At 43.1% G+C, this 27,248-nt stretch overlaps 2 protein-coding genes across 5 annotated transcripts; both read left to right on the forward strand.

Annotated features, from left to right (window-relative positions):
- The first annotated feature begins 273 nt into the window (after nt 1–273).
- Nucleotides 274–15,775, forward strand: zgc:101731 (SNARE_SNAP25N and SNARE_SNAP23C domain-containing protein). 2 transcript variants are annotated; one of them, XM_056440466.1, is made up of 8 exons: nt 274–307; nt 5,033–5,183; nt 8,292–8,333; nt 9,438–9,486; nt 11,453–11,564; nt 11,880–12,026; nt 12,555–12,699; nt 14,336–15,775. In XM_056440466.1, exons 2-8 carry the CDS (start codon nt 5,091–5,093, stop codon nt 14,399–14,401), a joined length of 654 nt encoding a protein of 217 aa, XP_056296441.1. In that variant the 5' UTR covers nt 274–307; nt 5,033–5,090; the 3' UTR covers nt 14,402–15,775. The 2 variants fall into 2 exon arrangements, with proteins under 2 accessions (XP_056296441.1, XP_056296442.1); XM_056440467.1 differs by lacking the exon at nt 274–307 and having other exon boundaries at nt 5,008–5,183.
- Nucleotides 15,776–15,987: 212 nt separating this feature from the next.
- Nucleotides 15,988–27,164, forward strand: zgc:113149 (uncharacterized protein LOC541363 homolog). 3 transcript variants are annotated; one of them, XM_056440463.1, is made up of 7 exons: nt 15,988–16,115; nt 20,784–21,067; nt 22,088–22,182; nt 22,532–22,688; nt 23,449–23,622; nt 24,400–24,447; nt 25,365–27,164. In XM_056440463.1, the coding sequence occupies exons 2-7, from the start codon at nt 20,929–20,931 to the stop codon at nt 26,174–26,176; spliced, it is 1,425 nt and encodes a 474-aa protein (XP_056296438.1). In that variant the 5' UTR covers nt 15,988–16,115; nt 20,784–20,928; the 3' UTR covers nt 26,177–27,164. The 3 variants fall into 3 exon arrangements, with proteins under 3 accessions (XP_056296438.1, XP_056296437.1, XP_056296440.1); XM_056440462.1 differs by lacking the exon at nt 15,988–16,115 and adding an exon at nt 16,125–19,239 and having other exon boundaries at nt 19,584–21,067; XM_056440465.1 differs by lacking the exon at nt 15,988–16,115 and having other exon boundaries at nt 20,984–21,071.
- The last annotated feature ends 84 nt before the right edge of the window (nt 27,165–27,248 follow it).

A 27,248-nucleotide genomic window follows, 5' to 3' on the forward strand; every position in this document is an offset into this window, starting at 1 on the left:
GGTTCAAAGGTGACGAATATAAACTCAGAACAATGTTACAATATCTTTATTGATCTTTAAAACCCAGACACTTCTGAATGTGTGTTGGTCATGGTACATTTAGGTGTGTAAATACATATTTTAATTCCCCGTTATTATCACCATGTGATGTGGTGCGTTTGGTGAGGGGCGGGGCCCGGGGGGGGGGGCGGTGCAGAGGAGAGAGGATGCTGAGGAGGGAAAACAACAGGAGGAACAACAGGTTTCTGCGGATGTTTGAATTCGGAACAAAAAGTCACGAGAGAGTCCAAAGGAGAGCATATGAAAGGTAGGAGGCTGTTTCTGCGTCAAACAACAGATACATATTTATTTTTTATTCATGTTTATGCATATGAATATATTAAAGTATCGCCGCCGGCCGTCGTTTCCGTTCACTTCAACTCAATGCAAGTTGGTGGCTCGATAACAACGTGGACGCGGCGAGGCATTGAGATATACTTGGTCGCATTTAAAAATTACGATATGGAGTAAACAACTTTTTCATTCCTGTATATAATAACTCTCATCGCCATGCAAAGCGAATTAAGGCACCCGCAGGAGTTCATTAACCAATCACCATCTAGGAATTGTAGAATAGCCCCCGGTCCAGAAGCTGCGTGTCTCTCGGCGCATCGCTGAGGACCGGACCGGCCCGGTACACGGATTTGTGACGAATCCCGGGTCTTTTTTTATTTTTTATTTCATCATCAACTCCCACCAGTCATCGCCGTTTCACTTCCTTTAATTCAGTGTATCTGCACATTTTGTATTTGCCTATCAGATTAATTACCTTCAATAGGCCTATGACATTTAAATGCAGATATTAGATTTGACTGTGGGTCCAAAACAGAAGAATATGTCACGTATCAAACAATAGTCATTGTGTAGTTTTCAACCACTGCCAGATAAACAGAGTCTCTCAACCAGAAAAACAAATTAATTTTCTGTCAATCATTTGCTAAATGTACTGTTACAGTTGTGGTGAGCCCCGTAGACCTGAGGTGTGCCCATGGGTTTAACATGATATCTGCACCTTTGATTAAAATAATGATGCAGCGCATGTCATAAAGGTGCCCATAAAAATACTGTGATGTTATGTGAATAAGTAAAGAAAAAAGAGGAAGAAGATGCCACTGTGATTTGTGTTCATGGTCAAGCCCTTCGCTTACAAAATAATCATACACATGCAATATGTTAATCTGTAATCCTGACATGGAGGTGTAACACTCTAGTGATGGTCAATGTGCAATTCATTAGGAATCGTGTTCTATTTCACTTTTTAGATGACCACTGTTGGCCCGCTGGCCGTCGTTTGGCCACGCGCCGGTTTAGAGGCTAGGACTAGTTCACAAGCGTTAGAGGGCTCTCTCCACACGATGAGCAGGACAGCGCCGTGTGGTGTGCCGAGCGACGTGCCGCGTACAGGTGACGTCACATGGGGCCCCAGGTGGCGGGAGGGCTTCGGTGTTTACCATCGGCCGCCTCTGAAACCGGTCCAGCCCTCCGCTGTAGAGGGGGTGCGGCCCGGGTGCTCGGATGCTCATATCGGCCACGTATCGATTTTTGATTGCGACTGTCATGAAAAGAAAGGAGAGAAACATTCTAGCTGTTGTGGCCGCTCGGTGTGAAGTCATCTGGTGATGCGCTGCGTTGGCCAAGGAAATAACTGCAAAGAGCGTATTGCTTGGAGAGTATACTTCACAAGAAATGTGTTATTCTACTGTCACCGTCCTTCTACGTTGGCGGTTTGACTGTCTGAGCCTAAAACAATCTGGCCTGGTGACTCGCGGATGGCTTTATTGCTCATCTGTTGCTGTTGTTATTCACAGAAATGCAAAAAACTTCCGTCGGAATCTGTAGAAATCTGCAGAAGGACGAAGATCCACTTGGATGTTGTTTCTTTGGACGCATGCACGTTTTTATCCAGACTGATTATTAAAAACATTCAAGTCAACTTTTACACTCATCACACCCTGTACATTAATAGAAGTAGAGATCAAAGATCTGGACAGTGTCAAATGCACTTGAAAGTCTGCGAGTGTCTTCATTCGTGCTTTTGATGAAGTGATTAGTTAAACAGTCCGAAAAAAGAAAAACAAAAATACTACACATTCTCAGCGTGCATCAAATATCATGATATTAATTGAATACCTTTGGGCACGAGATATATCGGAGATGGATATGTCTCATTGCTTTGTACCAAAAACTCACTGGCAGATAATAGTCCATATATTCTTTTGTTACAATCCCATCTCTGTTTTTGTGTGATTCCAGTTCGCACTAAAGAACATCGAGTGTCTCTTCTTTTCTCTCCTTCGCTGCTGCCCCTCCTTCCCCTTCTTTATTGCAGCAGGTGGTGATTAGCGGTTAGGCCTAATTACAATGCTCGAGTCTGATAACACAATGTTGGGTGTGCGGAGGAGCTGCAGTGGGCACGGGGCTCTGTTTTTATCCAACACCTGGTTGGACGCTCACATGGTGGGGACGTGTGATCTCCTGTTGGGAGAGGAGGGATTCATCTTTTATACTGAATAGGTTTGGGAGCCAACCGTGCTGTAAATAACTCTTCATCAATCAGACTGTAAACAAAAAAGGCAACTCAGTCATAAATTAGTCCTGGACAATACATACGTGTTCAGGAAAATGAGGAGGGTCATTGCAGGGTTATTCATTTGCAACATAAGTACAAACAGACCATTAAACACTTCCAACTCTTTCTGGTAGGAGGAATCTGGTTTTACTGGATTTGGATAACTTCAGTCAAACTAGAAGTTTGTTTTATTCTGAAAATATTGTTGAACTCTACTAACAAGGGAAAGGATCTCGCAGATCCAGGAGATCTCTATAAACAGACAGGACCCTTAAAATATCAGATGAGCAGCTCTTCAATCGTAAATGTGGCGGCTTTTTGTTCAAAGTGAACGAAGATGCACCGAGACGGTCAGAGACAACGGGCAGTTTCAGTTAGGTTCTTGTCACGGGGTGAGGCTGAGGCGCAGAGAAACAGGCAGGGCTCAACGTGAATAACAAAAAGGCGCTCTTTAATGAGGCAAAAGTTTACAACAACAAAAACAAGGTCCAAAAAGGGGCAGGCAGAGAATCAGGGTTCAGGGCAGGCAGCGTCAAACAGGCAGGATCAGGAATACAGACAGGACGACGGGAAAAGGACACGGAACTATAGACGACAATCCAACAAGAGACGAGGGAAAGACTGACACAATATATAGGGGGGAAACAGGTGTACGACATCAGACAGTAACGAGACAAGAGTGGCTGAGGGCAGGTGCAGGGAATGAAACAATCAAGAGAGGAGACACAGAGGAGACATGGGAGACACGGAACACAGGAGAAACAGAACAGGGTGTTATAGTTTCAGGTCAGCTGTTGTGAGTTACTGGCCCCCAGCTATCAAACCAACTGGCATGCCCGGTGGTAACTGGTTGGTTGTCAGGAAAACCAGCTCCAAGCCGACGATGATTGGCACTGTCGCCATATACGGTAAACACTCACGAGAGCGCTAAATAGTGTTCTTTTTCATTTTTTCAGAAGTAGTGAAAAATAAGTTTGCGATCCCACATTTCAAGCGGAGGCAAGTCATATTTATTCATCCCAATAACTCAAATCACAAGCGGCGGTATTCCTCAAAAAGAGTTAGTATTTAGTGATCAGAATAAAACAGTAGGTTGAACACAAGATGAACTTGATTAGATTAAAATGTAATGTTTTGTATTTATCTTTAAGTACATTTTTGTTCATCACAGGAAAAATAAATACATGAATACTGTACGTTCTCGCTCTGAGTCTGAGCTTTAAAATTGGGACTTCTCTTAAATCCGTGGTAATGTGATCTCTCTCGTTGTGGATGCTGCGTTCAAGTGCAGCCTGCAGTGACACGGTGCCACTCTACGGGAAAACAAATCTATCGGCCTGCAAATTAAAGAGTGAGTTGTGATGGGGCCCTTCGCGCTCGATGGAAATCAGGACTAGGATGCGATGAATCAAGTTTAACAGTATTTAATGGCAAGGAGTATAAACGAAAGTTTAACAAATAATCAAAAGCTCACGATCGTGGGTTCCGTGGTGATGCAGGGCTCCGCAGGTACAAGTTCCAAGGAAACAGGTGTTGCTGCCTAACCGGTCATCAGAACGAAAAGAACGATTTCCCCAGTACATCGTGTGTTAGTTGCATATCAACCAATCACCTATTCTCAAAGGTTAGTCAAACCCTTAACACCTTCTCGTTGGTTCAAAGTCCTGCTAGAACAATGAGGGGTCGAATGTCACTGAACCCCGGGTCAAAATGTCACTTCCGGTCAAGTCGCTAAACAAGTATTTTCACAATAAAAGTCCCCTCTATTATTGCTTGCATTGAAGTCACTTTCACGGGCTTCAACCGGCTCCGACAGTTCTGAAATACTAAACTAACATTCACTCCATGCACATACATAACATTACTTCTTGCCATTGACATATACATAGAGTAGACAGTACCCCTATGCTTCATAACACATTAACAACAATATCAATATTCTCCCTAATATTTCCTATTACAATATCTTTCTATATGTATTAATTTAAAGCATAAGACCTCTCTGTAAATGTGCAATATCAAAATATACTATTACAACCTAACAAAATGGAGAATGGAATTTGTCTCGTGGTTATTAATATGCAAACTCACAAAGCAGCCGCGAGTGGTTTCTCCTGCTGAAATAAAGGACGACCATGGGTCAGTGGTCAGCAGGTCCGTCTTTCAATCAGGGGGTTGGAGGTTCAATCCCCGCCCTAGTCGATGTGTCCTTGAGCATGACACTTAACGGTGAGTTGCTCCCTGTAGCTGTATCTACGGTGTATGAATGTAACAGGATTGTTAGTCGCTTTGGATAAAAGCGTCAGCTAAATGACATGTAATGTAAATCACCAGTTTTATTTTGTCGATGTCTGTCGGCTCGTCTCTCTGGTCGACTCTGTTGTCGGTCATTATAAATAATCATGGTGTCACTCTGCTCTCCAGGTGCCAGAACCACCTGATGCAGCCTAATCTGGTCACTTGGGACTGAACACACACACACATGGATGTACAGGCGCCCAACATGGCGTCGGACCCTCCCATACGGACAGAGCAGCAGGAGCTGCACAGGAGAGCAAATCAGGTCACAGACGAGGTGAGGAATGGATATTATTTGAGCACATCTGGATGTCCTCCCTCCACTATAAGTAATTGCTTTGTTGAATATTGAAAATACACTTTTACAAGATGGATTTCCCCATTTAGAATAATTAAATAATAAAAATAACAATTGTTACAATAATTTGTCAGCTCCTCTCGCCCTGAGCCAATCCCACGCACACTTCCTCGTGACATCTTATTTAGCTCTCAATGCATGTTTTTGTACCCAGGAGAGAATATTGAAGCCAAGGGCTGCAACTGAAGATAACTTTATTGAGAAGACTATTTTTATTATGAAATAATGAGTCAATTCGTCAACTTAGTGTTCAAAATGGCAGGTAATAATTTTTAAAAGGTCTTCCCTGCAGAGCCGGAGGGGAAGTATACGGTCCAAATCCCAGAGTTATACATTTTACAATGACAAAAAAGGGAGAAAAACAGCAAATCCTTGATCAGAAAAGCTGAAGGCAGAGTGTTGTTCTTGAGTATTTCAACTTAAATAATGATTGATTATTGATTATAAAGGTTTTTGTCCATTCATTCTGTTGTCCACTGACTAACATGTTATTCATGAAGAGCGACAGATCGATGGAGGTCTTGCCGCACTCAGCACTTTATTTTCCTGGACACTTTAACCTGCTGGAAATTCACTTTGGTCACTGCCTTGTGTATATATACAGGACTGTCTCAGAAAATTAGAATATTGTGATAAAGTTCTTTATTTTCTGTAATGCAATTAAAAAAACAAAAATGTCATGCATTCTGGATTCATTACAAATCAACTGAAATATTGCAAGCCTTTTATTCTTTTAATATTGCTGATTAGAATGAATATACACTTTTATTAATCCCCAAGGGGAAATTAGTTCTCTGCATTTAATCCATCCTTAATTATTAAGGAGCAGTGGGCTGCGGTGAAGCGCCGGGAAGCAACTGGGGGTTCAGTGCCTTGCTCAAGGACACTTCGACTTGCAACTAATGGGGAGAGCGGGGATCGAACCCACAACCCTGCGGTTGCAGGACGGCCCTCTTATCCCACTGAGCTAAAGGCTTACAGCTTAAGAAAACTCTAAAATCCTATCTCATAAAATGTTAATATTTCCTCAGACCAAGTAAAAAAAAAGATTTATAACAGCTGAGTGTTTGTCAAGGCTCAGGAAACCCTTGCAGGTGTTTCGAGTTAATTAGACAATTCAAGTGATTTGTTTAATACCCTACTAGTATACTTTTTCATGATATTCTAATATTTAGAGATAGGATATTTGAGTTTTCTTAAGCTGTAAGCCATAATCAGCAATATTAAAAGAATAAAAGGCTTGCAATATTTCAGTTGATTTGCAATGAATCCAGAATGCATGACATTTTTGTTTTTTTAATTGCATTACAGAAAATAAAGAACTTCATCACAATATTCTAATTTTCTGAGACAGTCCTGTATATATTGTTTCCTCCGTATATTTAGTATTTTAGTATTAATATTTAGTATTTAGTATTGTTTTTGTGTTTTGTGTTTTATTTTGATCTTTTATTTTTATTAAAGCTCTAATGTGCACTCGCTACTCTGATCCTGAAATGTCCCCACTGTGGGACTAATAAAGGATTATCTTATCTATATCTCATCTCATTTTATATTATCTTATATTATCTTATCTTGTCTTATCTTATCTTATATTATCTTATATTATCTCATCTTCTCTCATCTCATCTTATCTTATCTTATATTATCTCATCTTATCTCATCTTATATTATATTATCTTATCTTGTCTTATCTTGTCTCCTCTTATCTTATCTCATCTTATCTCGTCTTATCTTATAGTCAATAAAGCAGCCTTTTAGATTGTTCGTGTTTCATCTTAAAAGTCGTAAACCTTTTACAGTTTCTTTTCAATCCATGAGAGTTAATCGGAACATGTTGTCTGTCCTCAGAGCTACTGACAGTCTTGCCAATCTGTCCTCAGAGCTAATGACGATCTGTTCTCAGAGCTACTGACATTGAGTTATGGAGAAGGGGGCGGGGCTCCATACGGACACTGTTAAAAAGGAAGTGGCGTTTGGCCCCCGCCGTCCAGTTCACCAGCTTTACACATTTAACTCCAACTGTTGCTGTGAAACAACCGGCTCTGAGTCTCCGTCCTGGTGTTTGACGTTATGCTTAACGATCACACAGATTACGTAGTTGAAGAGCATCTGGTGACTTGTTGGCGTGTGGTTAGCTGGTGTCGTGTTACACGCTGGGTTTCTCGTTATCTTTATCTTTGATGGGTGCATGCACTCTCTGAATCATCATTTACAACATGTCAAATATTCTCTCAGTGTGTACTTCTTCATAGACCTTTTCAGACATACATAGATAATACATATATGTATATTGTTTTTTATTATGTTGCTTAGGATAATAATTTTGCTGTGCGTTTAATAATAAATCTAAAAGTACACACAGGAGACGGGATCGTCGTTGCTGATGTCTCACCACCTGTTCACTGCTCTGTCTGAGGGGAGTGTCCCTGTAAGGACACCTGGCTCACCTGGTTGCCATGGAGACAACTGGTCTCCCAGTGCGTCTGCAGGGGAGACGTGATGAGCTCATCCACTCAGCGTGGGGCGTGGCTAAACACTGACACGACACACCCCACAGGGGTTTAAAGGTTACTGCAGGGCAATGCCATTTGTTCACCTCGTCATCCCCTCGGCGAGGAAGACCCCGGGGATTAATATGATATTTACACAATACATACAAACACACACTCACACTCACACACAGCAAGGGGTGGAAAGACTGCAGAGGAGTGTTCCATGAGTACAGAGTACATTATTCCTGCTGTGTGTTGACTTTCTTAAGGTTTAAGTCCAGGTAGCAGTTGATATAATGACTATATGCAACCATTGTACAAACAATACAAACAATTTTAACCTCCGTTCAAAGAGTTTTTCACATAAACAAAAGTTTGATATATAAACCTGTTGATTTACCTTGAATCTTGAACATCCATTTCATTTTTCCAACTTAATTTTGTTATACAAGTTTAATGATAGGCTTATATCCCATGTTTGGCTGTATATGGCGTGAACTGTATGTTGAAGCATCCATTGTGTGTGTTTCAGTCCCTGGAGAGCACAAGGCGGATGATGCAACTGGTGGAGGAGGTACACACACACACACACACACTTATCTCTTTATATATGTAAATAAATAACTAGCGAGAGAGCGTATGTTAGCGGCGTCATCTTTACAAAAGATTTATGTGTTTCCACTGTTGTTTGCACAAGAGGAAACACCCAGAGACGTCTTTAGACGAAACATAATCTGGGATGTGATTGACTTTAAACTTTTAGAGAGCAAATGTTGGACTTCCGCATGTATAAAACAAGAGGGAGAGCAGAGATGACAGCAGGAAAGACGACATCCTGGTCAGACCTACATGTTTATTATTATATTAGACAATTTACAACATTGATGAGGGTGTTTTTTAAATGTCTGACTGGTGCTGGTAACCTGAACGCTATCACCACATGGCAAACGTATATATATATATATATATATATATATATATATATATATATATATATACACTACCGTTCAAAAGTTTGGGGTCATCCAGACAATTCCGTGTCTTCCATGAAAACTCACTTTTATTTATCAAATGAATTGAAAATTGAATATAAAATATAGTCAAGACATTGACAAGTTTAGAAATAATGATTAATATTTGAAGTATTAATTTTGTTCTTCAAACTTCAAGCTCAAAGGAAGGCCAGTTGTATAGCTTATATCACCAGCATAACTGTTTTCAGCTGTGCTAACATAATTGCACAAGGGTTTTCTAATCAGATATTAGTCTTCTAAGGCGATTAGCAAACACAATGTACCATTAGAACACTGGAGTGATAGTTGATGGAAATGGGCCTCTATACACCTATGGAGATATTTCATTAGAAACCAGACACTTCCACCTAGAATAGTCATTTACCACATTAACAATGTATAGTGTGTATTTTTGATTAATGTTCTCTTTATTGAAAAAACAGTGCTTTTCTTTGAAAAATAAAGACATTTCTAAGTGACCCCAAACTTTTGAACGGTAATGTATATATAAATATATATGTATTAACGATCTGCAAGTGTCTGCGAGCTGATTTTTACAGGGTTGAAACCTGTGGCTGCCTGGAGGAGGAGAAATCCTGTCCCAGAACAGCTCCATAGTAACGTGCATTCTGTATTGGGGTGGTTTCATGTGCTCCTTCCTGCAGAGTAAAGACGCTGGCATCAGAGCTGTGGTGATGCTGGACGAACAAGGAGGTAATCAGTTCTGTTGGTTCCCTCTTTAACCCTTGTGTTGCCTTCGGGTCATTTTGACCCGATTCAATGTTTAATGTCGGTGTTCTTTCGGGAGTCAACAAACAAACATAAAGTACCTCACACTTAAACTTGGAAAACAATATGAATTCTAATAATTTTCTGGAGATTTTAATAGCTGGGGTCATATTGACCTCAAGGGTAAAATATGTTAGTAAATATAAATGTAACAGGAGGGTTAAACATTGAATCGGGTCATATTGACCCGAAGGCGACAGGAGGGTGAAACATTGAATCGGGTCAAATTGACCCGAAGGCAACGCAAGGGTTAAATGATCCTTTGTTAAGCATCGTTCACTGTGTTCTCAAAGATCTGTTTCCCATGGAAGATGGAGAGTTTTGCTCTAATATTTTCGATGCTGCTTATATTAATACTCTTATCTCTGCCAGCTTGATTGTTGTTCACACTCGCATTTCAGTTTCCGGTCTGACAAGGATTAACGCGGCTTGTTATTCCGCTGTAATGTCACACAATATTGATTATTGCCGGACGGACGAGTTATTTCCAGTCAGTCCAACATATGATTCACGGGAACTTTTATTTAGTTCACACGTTGTAGAGAACATCTCAAATGTGAGCTTTGATTTATGGGGACCGTCAGCATGGTCTGAACATGTCGGTCTGAAACCATCGACAGCGTACTGTCCGTCTCTACTGCTGCCACGCCCATTAAACCCAGTGCCGTACAACTCCCGTTCCTCACAGAGCAGTTGGAGCGTATTGAGGAAGGCATGGACTCCGTCAACAGGGACATGAGAGAGGCTGAGAAGAACCTGACAGACATGGCCCAGTGCTGTGGTCTGTGTATCTGGCCAATCAGGAAGTAGGTCTTGGTTTACGGGAACCACACCCCGACCCAACTAGTGGCCTAACAAAAGAAACACAGTGGTGCCCAGTTCCATCAGATTAGCTTGAGTAAGGTTTTTTTATTTGGAATTTAGTTCCACAATAAGAACACCAATGTACACCTCCATCCATCCATTCATCCATCAATCCAACCATCCATTCATCCATAAATCCTTCCATTCATTCATCAATCCATCCATTCATGCATCCATCAATCCATCCACCCATTCATGCATCCATCAATCTATCCATTCATTCATCAATCCATCCACCCATGCATCCATCAATCTATCCATTCATTCATCAATCCATCCACCCATTCATCCATCAATCCATCCACCCATGCATCCATCAATCTATCCATTCATTCATCAATCCATCCATCCACCCATTCATCCATCAATCCATCCACCCATTCATCCATCAATCCATCCATCCATTCATTCATCAATCCATCCATCCATCCAAACCATCTTTTGTCAAAATGTCGTGCTCAGTTATTTCTGCATGATGATTTTTCTATATCCAATAATTCCCCCTCGAGGTTTAAGGACATAGTGACGCGTGAGAAGAAGAAAAAAAACATACACGCACTCAAAAGAAAAGTGGACAGTGACACTTTAACAAATTAAGATCAAACTTTGGGCAAATATGAATAGAATAAATAATGACTCAATAATACGTCTATAAATAAATACAAAGTTATGAGAGCCGATGGAACTGGGTACTACGGTCCGCTCTCGGCCCGCGTGGCCTCGTTTTTCTGTGTATTTTTTTAGTTTTGGGCGTCTCGTTTTTTCGTTTGACTTCAGCTACTGGGCTTCCAGGAAATAGTTTGTGATTTTTATTTTGCCGCCCCCCTCCACCCCATCTCTCCTTTTCTTTTCACTTACCACCTCCCACACCCCTGTCCCCTCTTCCTCCTCTTCCACCTTCCCCACCCCCCCCTGCACCTCCTTCCTTCCCCTCTCCCACTCCTTCCCCTGCTGCTCCTTCCACTCCTCCTCCTCCGTGTCCACCGTTGTCCTGCCGTTCCCTCCCCTGCCCCCTCTCCCCTCATAGAGCAGTTGGAGCGTATAGAGGAGGGCTTGGATCAGATCAACTCTGATATGAAGGAGGCAGAGAAAAACCTGACCGACCTGGGCAAGTGCTGTGGCCTCTGCTCCTGTGATAAGTAGGCGGTGTCACATTTTTCCACCACACCTTTTGTTCCTGCTCTGGCCTTGTTTTTGTTGTTGCCTGCGTGCTTTGCTGCTATATTGATTTTCAACTGTTTGGGTGTCATCTTACGACATGTTTTGTTCCGTGTAATGAATGAAACAACAAAGTCCGTACTGCAGCTGTAAGACCAGTCTGGCAGTGTGGTTCTTGTGCTTCAAGTGAATGACACAAAGACATCTCTCTCTCTTTCTCTCTCTCTCTTTCTCTTTCTCTTTCTCTTTCTCTTTCTCTCTCTCTCTCTTTCTCTTTCTATCTCCCTCTCTCTCAGGCTGAAAGCCTTTGAGGAGAGCGGGGCGTACAAGGCAGTCTGGGGTGGAGGATCCGGTCAGGACGGCGTTGTGTCCAATCAGCCGCCGTCGTCTCGAGTCCTAGATGAGAGGGAGCAAATGATCATGAGCGGAGGACACATACGGAGGTAGAGAGAGAAAGAGAGAGAGAGAGAGAGGGAGAGAGAGAGCATTTAACCCTCCCGTTTCAAAGTTTGAAAATCTAGGAAAAATATTTCTAAGTACTTTTTCTGTATAAAACTTCTTCTGCTTACCTTATTTAGTGTCATCACTGTTAGAAAAAAATATATCTATATCTATATATATATCATGTATTTGCAACCCCCCCTGCAGGTTTATATAACAGAGATGATGTTCCCGTTTTCTGGGTTTTGGTTTCTGACCACTTTTGGGTGATTCAACATTAACCGGGTCAAATTGACCCGGGAACATCACGGCTGTATGTAAGAAACATAACAGGAGGGTTAATGAACTGTTATTGTAGGCCGCTTGTCTGTTGTGTTCGGAGAGGCAGCTGTGTAATGTAATGTAATACCACCGGTCATCAGTCATACAGGCAGTTGCCAAACACAGGGCCTAAACACACACACACACACAACCACACACACAAACACAAACACACACATATACACACTCTTTACTCTGCTCTATCTCAGGGTGACTAACGATGCCCGGGAGGACGAGATGGAGGAGAACCTGGATCACGTCGGCAGCATCATCGGGAATCTGAAGAGCATGGCCCTGGACATGGGCAACGAGATCAACACGCAGAACGTCCAGATCGAGCGCATCCAGGGAAAGGTACCGCTGCCACATTCACCGCACCGAGCAGGATGACCTCAATTTCCCTCGGGATTAATAAAGTATCCATCTATCTATCTATCTATCTGTTTCACAAAGTGTCACCACACATCACGGTCGGGCTACAAACACATGAGCCGAGCAGCATCGGTATACGTGTTACCAGGATTATTTTCACTTCGCAACCGGGGGAATATGTACGTTTGCAAACAGAAGTTCTGAAACGAATGTATAACTCAATCTGATGAGAACCAGCACCGAGACAATGAGTCCTAATGAACTGAATCAGAAAACAAAATAATCATGATTGCCTGTGAAGGGTTGCAGTGGGCGGGAGCGCAAGATTGACAAGATTCATTTTCACATTCAATTATATATATATATATATATATATATATATTATATATAGAATATATATATATTATTTATACATATAATACTTTTCACCAATTTACATTCTTCATATCACCTAATTTGCATATATCACTGACTAAAAACTTTATACTACCGATTTGGTAATATTAATTTCTACCACGTTGCCTCACTGCATATATATAATAGTATGTAGTCAGAAAGGGTTGTATTTTTTAAATCCAGCTTTCACTCAAAGGTTCTCCATATAAGATCTGTGTTTAACATTCTGATCCTAATAAAGCATAATAAATAAAGCAATCAAGGATCACTCCTACCCCCTTAGCCACCAGCGTTGCCTCTCACTGAGCCACTGCAGGGTGTCAAGTTACTCAAATCTATTTGACCAATTAATGGCATAAAGACAATACGAACATCAAACAGGAAAGCGTTTGAAACTCAAGGACCCCTCCCACCGATCGGGGGAGCCAGACCCCCCCCCCCCCCCCCACACACACACAGACACATTGCCTCACTCGTCCCTCCCCAGGCGGAGAGGACTCTCCCTCCAGTCAGCATGACAGCATCATTGGTCCCTGACTCCTCGGGTGCTGCTCCTCTCACACACAGGATGCCGTCCTGCAAGACAGAAAACCTTTTTTCTGGTGGGGAACTGAAGCCGTGATCTTGCTCTCTTTAAAGCCACAAGATGACCCCACAGACAGTACTATGGTCAACATGCAATCAATGAGATGAATGTATCTCCAAACGTTGCACAGCTGACGGTGACTCAGCGTTGGCGTTTCCATTATTCATAACCTGATTACATTACTTTGGCACTGTTTTTCACTTAGTGAGTGGGCGTTTCCATTTGAAAAAACCCCTGTTGGAGTCTCCCTTTAGATACCACCACGGGCCTTCTTCATGTCCACATCGTCAACTTCTCAGGCCCTGCATGTGCTTTCAAAGGTTACCCAGTTCGGTTTTCACGTAATTCATGATGGACTACAACTAAAGAAGAGACACTCCTGTTTTATTGGGCTTGTTTCGAGATGGATACAAATCGTATATTTTCTTTCTTCGGAATAGTTTTTTTGATGCTTGTGTTTAGAATTTTTTTACCATTGTTTGATTTATCTATTTTTCCTCCCTTGCACAGCCTGCTTTGGGAAGAGTGTATTTGACTAGCCAATACAATAAAGTCTGAACTTTGAGAGAAAGACAGAGAGCTCCGGTGGTTCCGTTTCTCATTCACATTTCCCTATTTTTGTCTCTTTCTCTGCAGGCTATTCTCAACGTGTCCCGCATCGACGCTGCCAACCAGAAAGCCAACAACCTCATGAATCGATAGATGGAGCGCTATTTTATTTCACTCTTTTTCTACGAATTCACCCGACTTGCAACTAGCCTATGCTTCTGCATGCTTTGCCAAAGTGTAGCTGTAGTTATCATGCTCTAATTTGCATCGGTGTTTTTTTAGAAAGTGTTTTCTTTCGTGTGACGTTATTACTGTGCTATTCCTACAGGGACTGATTCTCAGGAGTGAAGCGTTACTTATCTTGTGTTTCTGTTTACTCTCATCGTAATAATGAGTCTGAAACTGATACGACATCATTCTTCTACGTGTCACAGGATCATTATAACTTTATTTCAGGGCTTTTGTCACTTGCATTTCACACTCTGATGTTTCCCCCTCGAGCTGGCCTTTGCGGTCACTCAGCAAAGGTATATCAGGGAAAGCTTTAATTGCGCCTGTAGGGAAAACTGGGTCACTGCAGCAGCACCATCACCACTGGCAGCAGCAGAGAGCAGAAGTCACATTTAATTTACATCAAGAAGTGATACCACAACAGGCGAATATGTGGGAAACAACCCTGCGAAGACCGCGGCTCCGCCGTGCGTCTTAACTTCCACCGGGCAGATAATCCCCCCAAAAAAAAAAGATCTAATAACTCCATGTGTGCAGAATATATGTCAATATTTCCAGAAATAAAAGAAGTACCCCCATCCCCCCTATGTGTAGTCACTTACCTTCCCCTCCCCCCCTCCCTCTCTATTCTGAAACGCTCCATCGAGTGTGAAACACGTGCGTGATGGCGCCCTCTGCAGGCGCTGCCGGGTATTGCTCAGAGGAAAGAAAACACGCATTCGCCCCCAGAGGAAGATCTCTGGCGACACCAAGCGGACGAACGCGGAACCTGCGCCTCTCTGGGCCTCTCCATCTTCTCACTGCTCCACGCGCGATATAAAATGGTGGTGAAATGACGATGTCGTATTTTTCTCATCTGGTTCCAACGCGTAAGGGAATCTTAGCTCTTTGGGACTTTTGCTGCTGCCACCTCCAAAACCTCGCGTGAATCACAGCGTGTCCTGAAAGTGAAACGCTATTGTTTTGTACTTGGGTGTGCGTGTGTGTGTTTCATTAAAACCAATAGCAGTTTCATTGTATTTCATGATTTGCTATGGGTGTGTCGTTCAGAAACATCCGGTCTTGACCTACATTGTGGTGTGGGGTGCATGGCCTACATTTGTGATTAAGATAATATGGATTATTCATGTTGTGATTAATATATTAGTATAATCAAGTTGATGACTTTTGTTGACGTATCCAGCCTTTCATACTTGTCACACATCTGGTTTAAGACTAACTACGTGCAATGGCGCAACAGCGCATATGTAGTGATTGTATGCTAAAATTAAGTTAAGAATAAAAACGTGGCTTGGCTGTGGTCTAATTAATTGGGTTGAGAGTAGGGGGTGGTCTTTGGGAATTGTCGGGATCGTGAGGGTGTTTGATCATCAGTTTCTCACGAAATACGAACAATAACGTTCCTTGCGCACAATGTGTGCGTCTTGTGTTACATTCCGTCGAGATTGTTCGTGATTGGTGCACGCTGTATCCGGGGCAGCTGGGGGCGCGCAGCGCGCTGCAAAAATGTTGCGCGTTCAAGGGAGAGAAGAAAAAAATGTTCGGAGTCTGCGCAGTTCCGTTCTTTCGACACTCCGAACTTTCGGGAGAACCGACAGAGAAAGGAGGGGAGGGAGAGAACAACGCCATTTTCCTGGTAATTATTTTCAACATATCCAGCGGGTTTTAACCACCGCACGGCGCGAGTGGTTCGCAATAACGGAGCGCGCGAGGACTGCGTCCTGGTCAAAGCGCGAAACCGTGTTAGCTACGATGCGGGAAAAAAAAGAGCGTAGCACCGGAGCGAGGCAGACATTTTGAGCTCGACCGCCGTGTAACGTTTTGCTGCCACTCGGCGTACAAAAAAAAACGGCTCCGTGAACGCGCGTTAAAAAGCAACGATACGATCCGCGCATGTTTTACGAAACGCGGCGCAGATCCCGTTTCGCCGTTTATTCAATGTAGTGCCGTAAAGCGGCGTTAACGTTAGCGCGACAGAGTCTGTCGAGGCTGCTCCTTGCGCGAGTCGTTAGACACGAGAGGCAGGGGGGGAAGCAGGCACGAGCTCAACAAAGACCCGAGGAGCTCACCGCTGATTAGCTCAGACGGGCCACGTGGTCGGAGCCGAGGCAGTGGCAGGTCACATCCGCGCGTGAAGAGGTTCTCCTCGTGTTGACGCGTTCATTCCGCGTTCACGGGGACTTCGTGTATTAACGTCACACTGCCGCGTGAGTGGCGGAAGAGTACGGAAGAAAAAGGTGGAAAACAAAACAGCAAACGTTGCATTAATGGGAGAAGCTTGACTACCCTAACGTAGTATTTTGGGTTCAATATAATTGTAGGATCCTCTTTGGATGTAGCATCTTGGAGGAGGGTCCCAATGTTTATTATAATCCCTGCATAACAGGACTAAGAGAACACATGGCAACATATAAAGTCAGTTATCAATATAGTAACGCAAATGGTCTCGACTTGTAAAAGACTAACTATTTCAACTATTTCTTTACTTTTAATAACTATTTTAATAGAGATTAAATATTATATATATATATATAAATAATTACTAGAGATTTTAAAAAACGATATAATTCCGAAACTTATTGTATTTCTTGCATTTTAATAGCGTTGGCTCCTAAAGAAGAAGATATGATGAATGATTTAAGCATGACCGTGGTGAATCCTGTTGAATTCATGTTCCGGTCCAGAAAAGGCCACCTGACCATCGGTCATCATTGAACCTGTCTGCAGTCTCCTTGGGGGAGGGGCAGATTGAGAAAAGGACAACGCTTATCAGCGAACAATAAAACATTACTCAACCTTGAGTGTAATTCATCGGAGCTGCAAATACCTGGAATGTATTGACGCCCGGGGACTCGTTCAATCCCAAGTACAAAATACATACAACATCAAGGCACAGTAACAAGTTAAAGTTGGGACTGGCCTTGAAGTAAAACAAAGATCTGTCTAAAACTCCACTTTTAAAAAAATAGAGATCTTGAAAGACTACAACGCTGGTGTGTGGATTAGATGTTGGGAATTGGGAGACCTTGGTGCACAGTGTGTTACTGCTTCTATTGGTCCATGAGTGGAGCTGTGACTCAGCTATAAATGCATCAAGCAGGAAGTCTGTGATCTCCATATGTACTGCCCGATTTCCCCTTTCGTCATCAGTGGGACTCTTTATGTGTCAAGACGGAATGTTTAAAAGACTGAATACATCTTTTTGGATCAAATCTGGAGAAATCCTTTTCGATGTTGTAACTTTATGATCCCATTAAATTAGCTGACGGGAGTCAAAGTGTGGCTGAACACCCGCTACCTGCTTTTACCACACTGTTTGTTATTGACAAGTCGTGGAATCGTGGCTTTGAAACATGCTTTTATTTCTCTTGCAAAGAAACTTCTGCACTTGGATACAGTCACCAAGTCGAGACAGTATGATCCACTGGGCAGAAACCACGTGTTGCATTTGTTAAATATTTAAAGTCCCTGTTTATAGATGTTCGTTTTCATTTCACTGGATTTTGTAATCGCTCAGTTTAGTAATAATTAATAATACAGTAAATCATGCATTATTAGTATTTCTTCATCTGGTAAAGCATCATATATGACTAATAATGTTTTAAACTCTTGCATTTGAGAGTACAGGCGTAAACCTGTCATTTTCAGAATGTGTCACTGAAAAGCATGTTTATGGTTTACTATTTTCCAACCGTTTTTACTCCTAAAGCGCAAAATGTCCGTTTTCTGGCCGGCCTCCTGCGGAAGCTTTTACTTTTGGGTTTTCAGTGGCAGGCCACTTTCTTTTTTTTCGTTGTAAGAGCGGTCATTGAATCCAAAATCCAAGTAGATTTACGAGAAAACATCTCTTGTATTTCAACCTTTTTTAAATCACCAAACACATCATTTCTGTTCTCTTTAGTCGACATCTTTGTCTTCTACTGTGTTTCAAATCCTCTTCAGCTGCTGGGCCCCCGTCAGAATAAAGCTCAACAAATCTATTTTCCATGTAATGTTGCAGGGTGTCTGCGGGGCATTAAAAAGTCTTAAAAAGTCTTAAATTGCTTTTCCTAAAAATAAGGCCTTAAAAAGTCTTAAATTGTCTTAAATTCAGATTGGATTGGTCTTAAATTGTTTGTGTGTCATGTCACTGCGAATATGAGGCAATCTGTTCCACCAGGTCCGTATTTTGCTCTGCGGCGTCTCTGGTGTCACCGGGGCCACGCCCCTTCTCTTAAAGGGGCCCCGCGTATTCGGTCCCATCAATCCCCTACAACGTGAAGTATCGGCTACTTTAGAAAACATGGGGGATGCAAGTTCAACAACGGCTTGAAAAGAACGAGTGTTTCTGGTCACGGTGGGTGAAATGCTTCTGAAGCTGCGTTATGTGTCGCGAGACTTTCCAGCGGTGGAATCTCACGAGCAGAGCAAGAAGCACAGAGACTAGCGAAGGCCACCAGCAGCCCGCGGGGCTAACTGCTGCTCCACTGCTAGCTGCTGCTCCGCCGCCGGCAACAACGTCAACGCTACAACGATGGAGGTCACCGGAGGAAATCCAGCGCCGTGCAACAAAGAGCTCATCACCGAAGACCAACGCTGCGGTGCGTTCTTCATTCTGTTCCACGAGATTCTGAACCAGACCACCACGAGACTCTGGACCAGACCACCGAGAGCAGACAGCTGGACTTCATGTGCGCTATTGGTGAAATGACCAGGTCCCGTCAGGATCCTGTGGAGCTCATGGGCCATGACACGCCCAGGACCTACTTCAGCATCTCAAAGTAAGTCTAACATAAATATATGTATTAACTATCCTCTTGTATATGAGTGTTTCATATAGTTAAGCTTTACTCATGTGTCAAGTTAATAACAGCTATGCATAGGCGCACTACACATTAATTAGACTAATTAAAAATAGTTTTAGAATGGCAGTAGAGTGGTGTTTACCTGTCAATATGTCTAAATAGTGTTCACTAGGCTCAAGAGATGGCTCACATTGCTTAATTTGTAAAAATAGTATTCATTCATATTTATCCAGTCTGACATTAATCTGAAGTGGTGATGTCATGAAGAGATGTGGTGACTGTTGTTTGGCTAATGTCTGCCTTTTTTTTCTTTTTTCCAGGAGAATGGACCAAATGTCAACTGGAAGTTTTTGTATTCATATAGTTTGAAAAAGATTGTTTTCCTAGTATATTCACAAAAGCTCAGGAGTAGACATGAACCTGTGCACAAACATCCATCACATAGAGACATGAGAACTCACTCACTCACTCACACACACACACACACACACATACATTATATTATGTAAATGTATTTGCATTTTAAAAGCAGCTGGAAATGTTATCTATGTTATTTTATAGATTTTTTTGTTCAAAAGGAACTATGTTGCACGTATTTAAAAAATATATTTACTTGATTTTATAGACATTTGTTCATGGGACCTAAATGTTCTGAAAATGTTGTATTAATAAATATAATTTACAACAGCAATGACATTTGTGTTATCCTTTTGCATTACACCATACTGTTAATTTTGAACAGACATCAGTGTGTTTACTTTGAATTAATTAATTTAGATTAATGTATATTTCCTTCGTACGTTAGGTCTTACATTTTATTGAGACGTGGTCTTAAAAAGTCTTAAATTTCACTGGTTTATTCCTGTAGACACCCTGTGTCGGCTACAGCCCAGTACACAGTTGGATATCACGCCCTTTTTCATTCGTTTAGGAAATGTAAGTGCATCTTTATTGTGTTAACTTATTGACAAACCTGCCTTCTGAAACAGGCCCTGCTGACTCAGGCAACCAACACCGGAGGACATCTACCTCGAGACCAACACCATTACACAGAGGGGTCATGTCTCGTTTTTTAAAATAGAAAACCCCCCCCTGAAGGAACAGCCTTTTCTTCTCCCAGACCTATGCAATTATCAAGAACATACAATGGAATGATTTTAATAACTTGAATTGAGGCCACTGTACAGCTGTGTATCGAGGAAAATAGAAGAATCAGAACCGGGTCTCATTATCAGCAGATACTCAATGAAATGACTCGGACCAGCCGTACAAGATGCATGAGCCAGACACCCCTACTTACTGTAGCATATGTTATATTTACAGTAAAAAGCACTGCAGGAAAATAATGTCTGTTTGGAGTGAAACATTCGCTCTGTTGTGTTTGAGAATCAGAGCTCTTATTTCTGTTTACTTAGAGTTGCTAAGTTCGTCGTTTGACATTGTGTTTTTCTTCTTCTTCCATTCTCTCCCTCTATATTATCTCTCTTTCCTCCCTCCCCTCATGCTCTCCCTCGTCGCAGGCCCTGTGCAGTCCGACAGGCGTCTTCAGTCCAGACTGGCAGGCGGATCAGGACCAAGCAGTCCTGTAATTTGGAGACTGTTACAAACCGAGTTGTTGTCATAGGCCGGAAGGCGAGGAGGAGTGGACGAGGCTGCGGTGGAGCCATGTCGGCCTCTTGGCGTGAGGATGAGGAAGAGTCGAAGGTGGCAGGAGTCAAAGGGTCGAGGGTCAAACCGAGGTTCTCTTTCAATGAGGTCAAACTGCTGCTGGAGTCCGTGAAGACGAACAGATACATCATCCTCAGTGAGTAAGAACGTGTGTGTGTTTGTGTTTATTTGTTTGTCTATTGACTTTTAGGGAGGAGATTATCGTTACTCATTAAGTTTGGCTGAATCTTTGGGGTTGAGCTTGTAGAAAGCGTTTCGCCCACAGGATACACCAGTATCATCCACCTAGTAGAGCAACTGAGAGGTTGATGGTTTCATGGCTGCCCCTGTGCTGCTGGTTTCCACCGAGCCCAATCGTCCGACCCGCCAACATTTCCGGCCCCTGCATGAACAAAATGATCCCTAGTTAAGCAGATATATTATTATTTGCCTCCTTAGCCAAGTCATATCTTGCAGTATGCTTGAAAGCATTAGTTAACTGACTTTGCTTTTATTGTTAGATAATGTATTGTGTACGAACCACTGTTTTCAGATTATTTGATTAACCCTCCTGTTACCTTTCGGGTCAATTTGACCCCATTCAATGTTTCATGTCGGTGTTCTTTCGGGTCAATTTGACCCCATGCTGTTTTTCACTGTGTATAATAATATATATAATATAAGAAATATATAATATATATATATCATATAAGAAATATCAACTTTTAAATATATTTAAAGGGCTATTTAGGTAGTCAACAAACAAACATAAAGTACCTCACACTTAAACTTGGGAAACAATATTAATTCTAATAATTTTCTGTAGGTTTTAATTGCTGGGGTCAAATTGACCCCGAGGGTAAAATATGTTAGTAAATGTAAAGGTGACAGTGCATAATGCTAGTTTGGGAGCATTTCGATTGCCTCTCGATGGCTCTCAATACGGCGGAGAGAGAGAAAAATGGCGTGCCATATTAATGCTCTGAATACACTATATGACCCCTTTTTTAATCCTTTGGTTAACTCATAATAACCATGTCTCTTGATTGCTTGCATGCCGACTTGCAGCGTGACGTTAATGTTTATCTGTGTTGTTTAGTTCGACAGGTCCATATCCGCATCAACGAACTGCATAGAATTGTTAGAGTACCAGGACTGACGATGTTTCTCCCTGTAGGGAAGTTCAACCAAGGTGTGTCGGCTGATGCCAAGAAGCGGACCTGGACTGAAATCACCAATCAGGTCAACAGTCTGGGGGAGAATTACAGACAGGTTTGTTATTGTGATCAACATCTATTTTTAGTCCTGTTGGTGATAATTCACATGCTATTTCTTATTCTTTTTGTCTATTTAAAATGTAGGTATATTCTCAGTCAGACATCATTTATTTATTTTTTATTCGATGGGAAATTAGTAGAATATGTTAACTCAACCAAGGACTGATCCTGGCGTCTTAGATTGTTTTATTTGTGTATTTATTTATTTGTTTATTATTCATGCTCAGCTCTAGTTTGAAGACTCAGTGGTTGTAGTAGCAGCCTCCGACATGAAGCCGATGTGTCAGTGTAAAATACTGTATCACAGTGGAAGGCTTTTTAAAGGAGGTTTCTCTTTGTCACAGGTGCGTCAAATCATGAAGAAATGGGCGGATCTCAAATGTGACGGGAAGCGACGCGCCATCGCCCTGCGGGGCCCCAACGGCAGCAGCGTGCGGAAGAAGAACATGGGCCCCGTGGAGAGGATGGTCAATAAGATACTCATGATGAGCCCTCAGAGAGGTGAGGACATGCAGGCCAAGCAAGATGTGTCCGTGGAACCTAATTTTATCAGTTAATTTGTGGATTGGGAGAGCCTCAATGCAAAGTAGAATGAAGCATTAGACCCGTGACCCTGAAAGTTACAAAAAATCTATTATAGTTAGCATTCTGAAAATGTGCTGCATGGTGCGATCAAGAGCGCTAGCTGTTAGATCTCACAAGAGTTTGTAGCTGAAGTTGAGAAGTACATTTTCTTCTGATTTGTGTGTTTTGAAAAATTAGATGTTATTGTCTGAATAAATACATATTTACTCTGGGGACGATTGAGCGATGGAATCGTTCATAATCTGTGTTCACGTTCCCGTCCCCCATCGGCGATAATCGACTCGAGATCTGCCGAAATTCCATTTCAGCAGCGGGGAGAGAGGCAGATTCTTTTCTTTTGTTATTTTGTGGTTCAACGCGGCTGTGTTGAGGCTTTAACGGCACGACATTGCTCGTTTGCTCCATGTTCGCCATCTCAGTCAGAAGACGCAGTATTATTATCTGATAAGATCAATCAATCTGCCCAATCCTGTAGATCAAATCATGACACGCTCAGATAAAACTGCTGTGTTGGAATAAAACAAACAAAAAAACATGAAGGTCTTACAAAAAAAACAACATACTACAGTTTATGGAAATGGTCAGGAGAGGAGAGATGGCTAAATAACAAAAACATCCTTTCAGTTGAATCACATTTTTGCAAGGAACTAACTCGTGTCCGTTTGCCGGTTCTCAGGCGGCGACAGTGATCTGGACTTTGACGAAGACCTTTCCAAGCTTTACAGTAAAGCCCCCCCCCCCGCCACTGCCACCTACTCCTACCTCAGCTTAACGGACAGTTCCCACTCCATTCCTGGAGGAGCCCCCTACGACTTCTCTCCTCTCTCCTCACCAGAGAAAGAACTTGGTGGTAAGTAGAGCTGGACAATAACAAACTTACAGGAAATTGTGTCCACTAATGTGAAAAGACACCTAATATGGTTACCTCATATTTAAGTGAGGTCAGAATGTGTGCGTTGCCTCTGATATGCCATGCTCGTTTATAGTGCCTCTTTTAAAGGGATAGCAGACATTTATTTCAGCGGGTTTGTATGAAGTAATTCTCCATAATCGGCATAAAACGCACCGTAGACGACGGTCGCACGCCCCCAGTTTAGAGAAACCGCGGGGAGCACGTTTGTGTATCTGCACCCTAGACATCTAAAACACAGAAGTCACAAAGTAACACAAATAACAGTAGAACCTCCACGTTCTGCAAGACACAATGATGTCATTGTCAAAAGGAGTCTTGTGGCTTTGAAAAGAGCGAAGATAGCAGCTTCAGTTCCGGTCACACGGTAAAGCTCTGGAAATATTCTGGACATAGCGGAGACGTAACTCATAACGTCTTCATTTTTTTGATGTGTGCCTTTTTTGTAAATTGGTCAATAACTTTTTCACACAGCTTTTATTCAACATCCACTTTTATCTAAAGTGTAACGATTTATTTGTGCATTTTTATATGAGGCAACAGCAGGGAGGAGAAAGGTACTCGATTCTCAGGCAGTGGATGAAAACAAAACAGTCATTTTGTGCTTTAGTGAGTCTCCTCACTGATGACGGGGAGAAGAAACACATTTTGATTCAAGGTTTCATTTGCTTTTGACTGTTCTAGAGTTACTAACTGCTGCTTGACGATGTTTTGCAGGCGATACTTTCCACTCCTCCTCTGATTTTGACTTGGCTGACGATGGAGGTGAGTTTTTCACAGCTGGTGTTTTCAGTTGTAGTAGTTGTCGTGGTGATGGTGGTAGTAGGCACCTGCCAGGGGACCCAACTAAAAGAGCCCTGAAATGCTACAGATTTATTATGATGTTTAGATATGAAACATATTGAATAATGTTGCTGATCTAAATCGTTGGACCCCAAAAGCTCTTCAACACATTACATGAGATGGCAGATTCAGATTTTACCCTCAAAATGTACACTAACAACAATACGATGAGTCATTGTTCTAAATGTACAGCTTCAGTTTGAACAGACGTCAAGAACATTTAGGCAGCTTGTGCCGCCGATGCCTCTGTCGCATCATCCGGATTTCGCAGCTATGAAGCTCCGCCCCTTTGCTGCTACACAATGCATGCTTGTTTGTCGATATTGACCGAGTGCGTGTCCAATTAGCATAACATCTGAAAGAGTCCCCACTAATACATCCCAAAATGCTGAGTAGGTCAAACAGAAATGCGTTACAACTATAGGATGACTTTATTTTGTATACTTCTGTAGTTTCTTGTGAAAAAGTGAAAACAAATACACATTTGTTTTTGATCAAGTTGCAACTGATTACCTTCGCATTGAAAATCGCTGTGTATTCATTTATTTGTATGTGTGTTTGCGTGTTATTCGCGTAAGTCAAAAAGTATTAAACCGAATCGCATGAAATTTGGTGGGATGATTGGTTATTATCCGGGGACCATTTGATTAGATTTTGGGATCGATCGGATCAAAGGTCAAGGTCATGAAAAGGTCAAAATCTTCTTTTTACCATTTAGTCAATTTTTATCCAATTGGCATGCAACTAATGCCAAAATTTGGCTGCGACGAAGGTATGCGCTCTACCGAGTGCCCGTTCTCGTTGTAAATGTTTTTGTTTGTCCCTCTGTGATCTACTAGATGGTACCATGGACTTTGAAGAAAACGAGGACTCCATGTTGTCCTCCGACCCGTCCCCTCTCCCTCCACCCTCCACCTCTCTGGACCCTCTTCCCGACAACGCCCTGCTGAGGATGAAGCCGGTCCACACCTACTCCCGGAACCACACCTCGCCCAGACCCTCCTCCTCGGGGTTGCCCCCCGCGTCCGATTCCGACGCCGCCTCGTCCTCCGCGGCTCCTCCCCCGTCGCGGTCGCCGCCGAGGTCCGACGCGACCGCCTCCTCCCTCCCTGCTCCTCCCTCTTCCTCCTCTGCCACCTCCACGTCTGTCGCAGCCAACACCTGCACCCCTCGCCCGGCGCCGCCCTCCTCCTCCATCCCCGGTGCTTCCGTTGTCACCGCCGCTGCATCTTCCTCCTCTGCCGCTTCCACCGCGACCTCCTCTTCAAACTCTCACGCGCCTGCTCCCTCCTCCTCGGGCCCGCCACCCAATCGTCCCTCCGGCTCCGGCCTGTCCGACCCCCTTCCGGCCGGGGCGTCCTCCCGCAGGGCCCACGACCACGTGGCGCAGATGGCCACTCAGGGCCTCCAGCAGCAGCGGGCCAGCAGGATGCTCCTGACCTCGGTGTCCCAGTCCCTGGAGATACTGGCTCAGTCCGTCCAGCTGCTGGTGGAGACCCAGCAGGAGTTTGTGCAGGAGTCCCTGCTGCTGCAGAGGGAGACGGTGGACATCCTCAGGGATTTCTCCAACACGGCATTGACCATGCTGAGAGACAAGTCCACCGGCGGGCAGCTGGCGACGGTTCACCATTATCCCACCGCACAACTCTGAGAAACGGAGAGGGCGGGCCCAACGGGAGCAGCTTCCACACGGCGGCCCCGTGATGTGAAGCATCGGCGCTGTCGGTCAAACCCTGAAAGAGACGGCGGATCAAACGTCACGAGCCGCTGGGGCTGCTGGACACAAACGGGACAGAGGCACCAACACGTGGTGGTCGGCCATGATCAGCTGCTTCTTGATGTGCCTGAACCTCGTTGGCTTCCTCTCCCGTGTGTTTTCTACACTGTAACTAGCATTAGTTTAAATCTAGTCACCGCCTTACTGATTCCCACACACACGGAGGTCGACCGTGTGGCCTTCAGGGTCCCCCGGTCGAACGGCTCACTGGCTAAGAGGAAATTAACGAAGTAACTAACCTTTGACTGTTGAGATCACCCGGTGACTGCATTAGAGTCGAGTCATGTTGTCCTTATCACGAAGGATGCGGTTGTGGTAAGGACAACATAAATATGCAAATTCATAATAAACCATTTTTAATACATTTTATGTTTTGTGAAATTGTACCGTAGGCTAAATGTGGTGGTTAGGACGAGAAGTGGACCGTGCACTGGAGGAAGGGAAGCATGTTTCAGTTGTTTGGTGTTTCAAATTTTTAATGAGAACTTGGGACTTAACCACGAACCAAAGGTTGTGACATGTTTTGCCATTGCCAGTTAGTCAACTCATTAAAACTAGTGAACTTCAGGAAATGACTGAGATGTGGCGCTGGCCAGGGTGTCGGGTTCAGGATGTGGGCTCCGATGATTTCCTGCAGCAGTTAGCGCGAGCTGATTCTACCACAAGCAAAGTAAATAACGTAGATTTCGGGTAGAATGAGCTCGCGCTAACTCAAACTGGGGCTTGCCGGGTTTAGTGTCTGAGGTTCTGTACAAAATAGCAGTTTATGAAAGATATACTGGTGTTATGTAGGCACACCTTTGCTTTGTGTGATTCTTTCCTTTTTATTAGCACCAATAAACAACCAGAAGATTCACCGAGAGACTGAGAGACTGGTCTGGATAAGTGTCTTTGTGTTTTGAGAAGTTGTGCTGCCCACATTAGACGTGAGGACGACGGGCTTATA

Source organism: Pseudoliparis swirei, chromosome 20, assembly GCF_029220125.1.
Source record: "Pseudoliparis swirei isolate HS2019 ecotype Mariana Trench chromosome 20, NWPU_hadal_v1, whole genome shotgun sequence".
Lineage (NCBI taxonomy): Eukaryota > Metazoa > Chordata > Actinopteri > Perciformes > Liparidae > Pseudoliparis > Pseudoliparis swirei.

Coding starts and splice junctions, on each gene's coding strand:
- zgc:113149 (XM_056440463.1), top strand. CDS start 20,929: ATGTCGGCCTCTTGGCGTGAGGATGAGGAAGAGTCGAAGGTGGCAGGA. Junction 22,183..22,531: donor TGGGGGAGAATTACAGACAG/GTTTGTTATTGT, acceptor TCTTTGTCACAG/GTGCGTCAAATCATGAAGAA. Junction 22,689..23,448: donor CATGATGAGCCCTCAGAGAG/GTGAGGACATGC, acceptor GCCGGTTCTCAG/GCGGCGACAGTGATCTGGAC.
- zgc:101731 (XM_056440466.1), top strand. CDS start 5,091: ATGGATGTACAGGCGCCCAACATGGCGTCGGACCCTCCCATACGGACA. Junction 5,184..8,291: donor CAAATCAGGTCACAGACGAG/GTGAGGAATGGA, acceptor TGTGTGTTTCAG/TCCCTGGAGAGCACAAGGCG. Junction 12,700..14,335: donor TCGAGCGCATCCAGGGAAAG/GTACCGCTGCCA, acceptor CTTTCTCTGCAG/GCTATTCTCAACGTGTCCCG.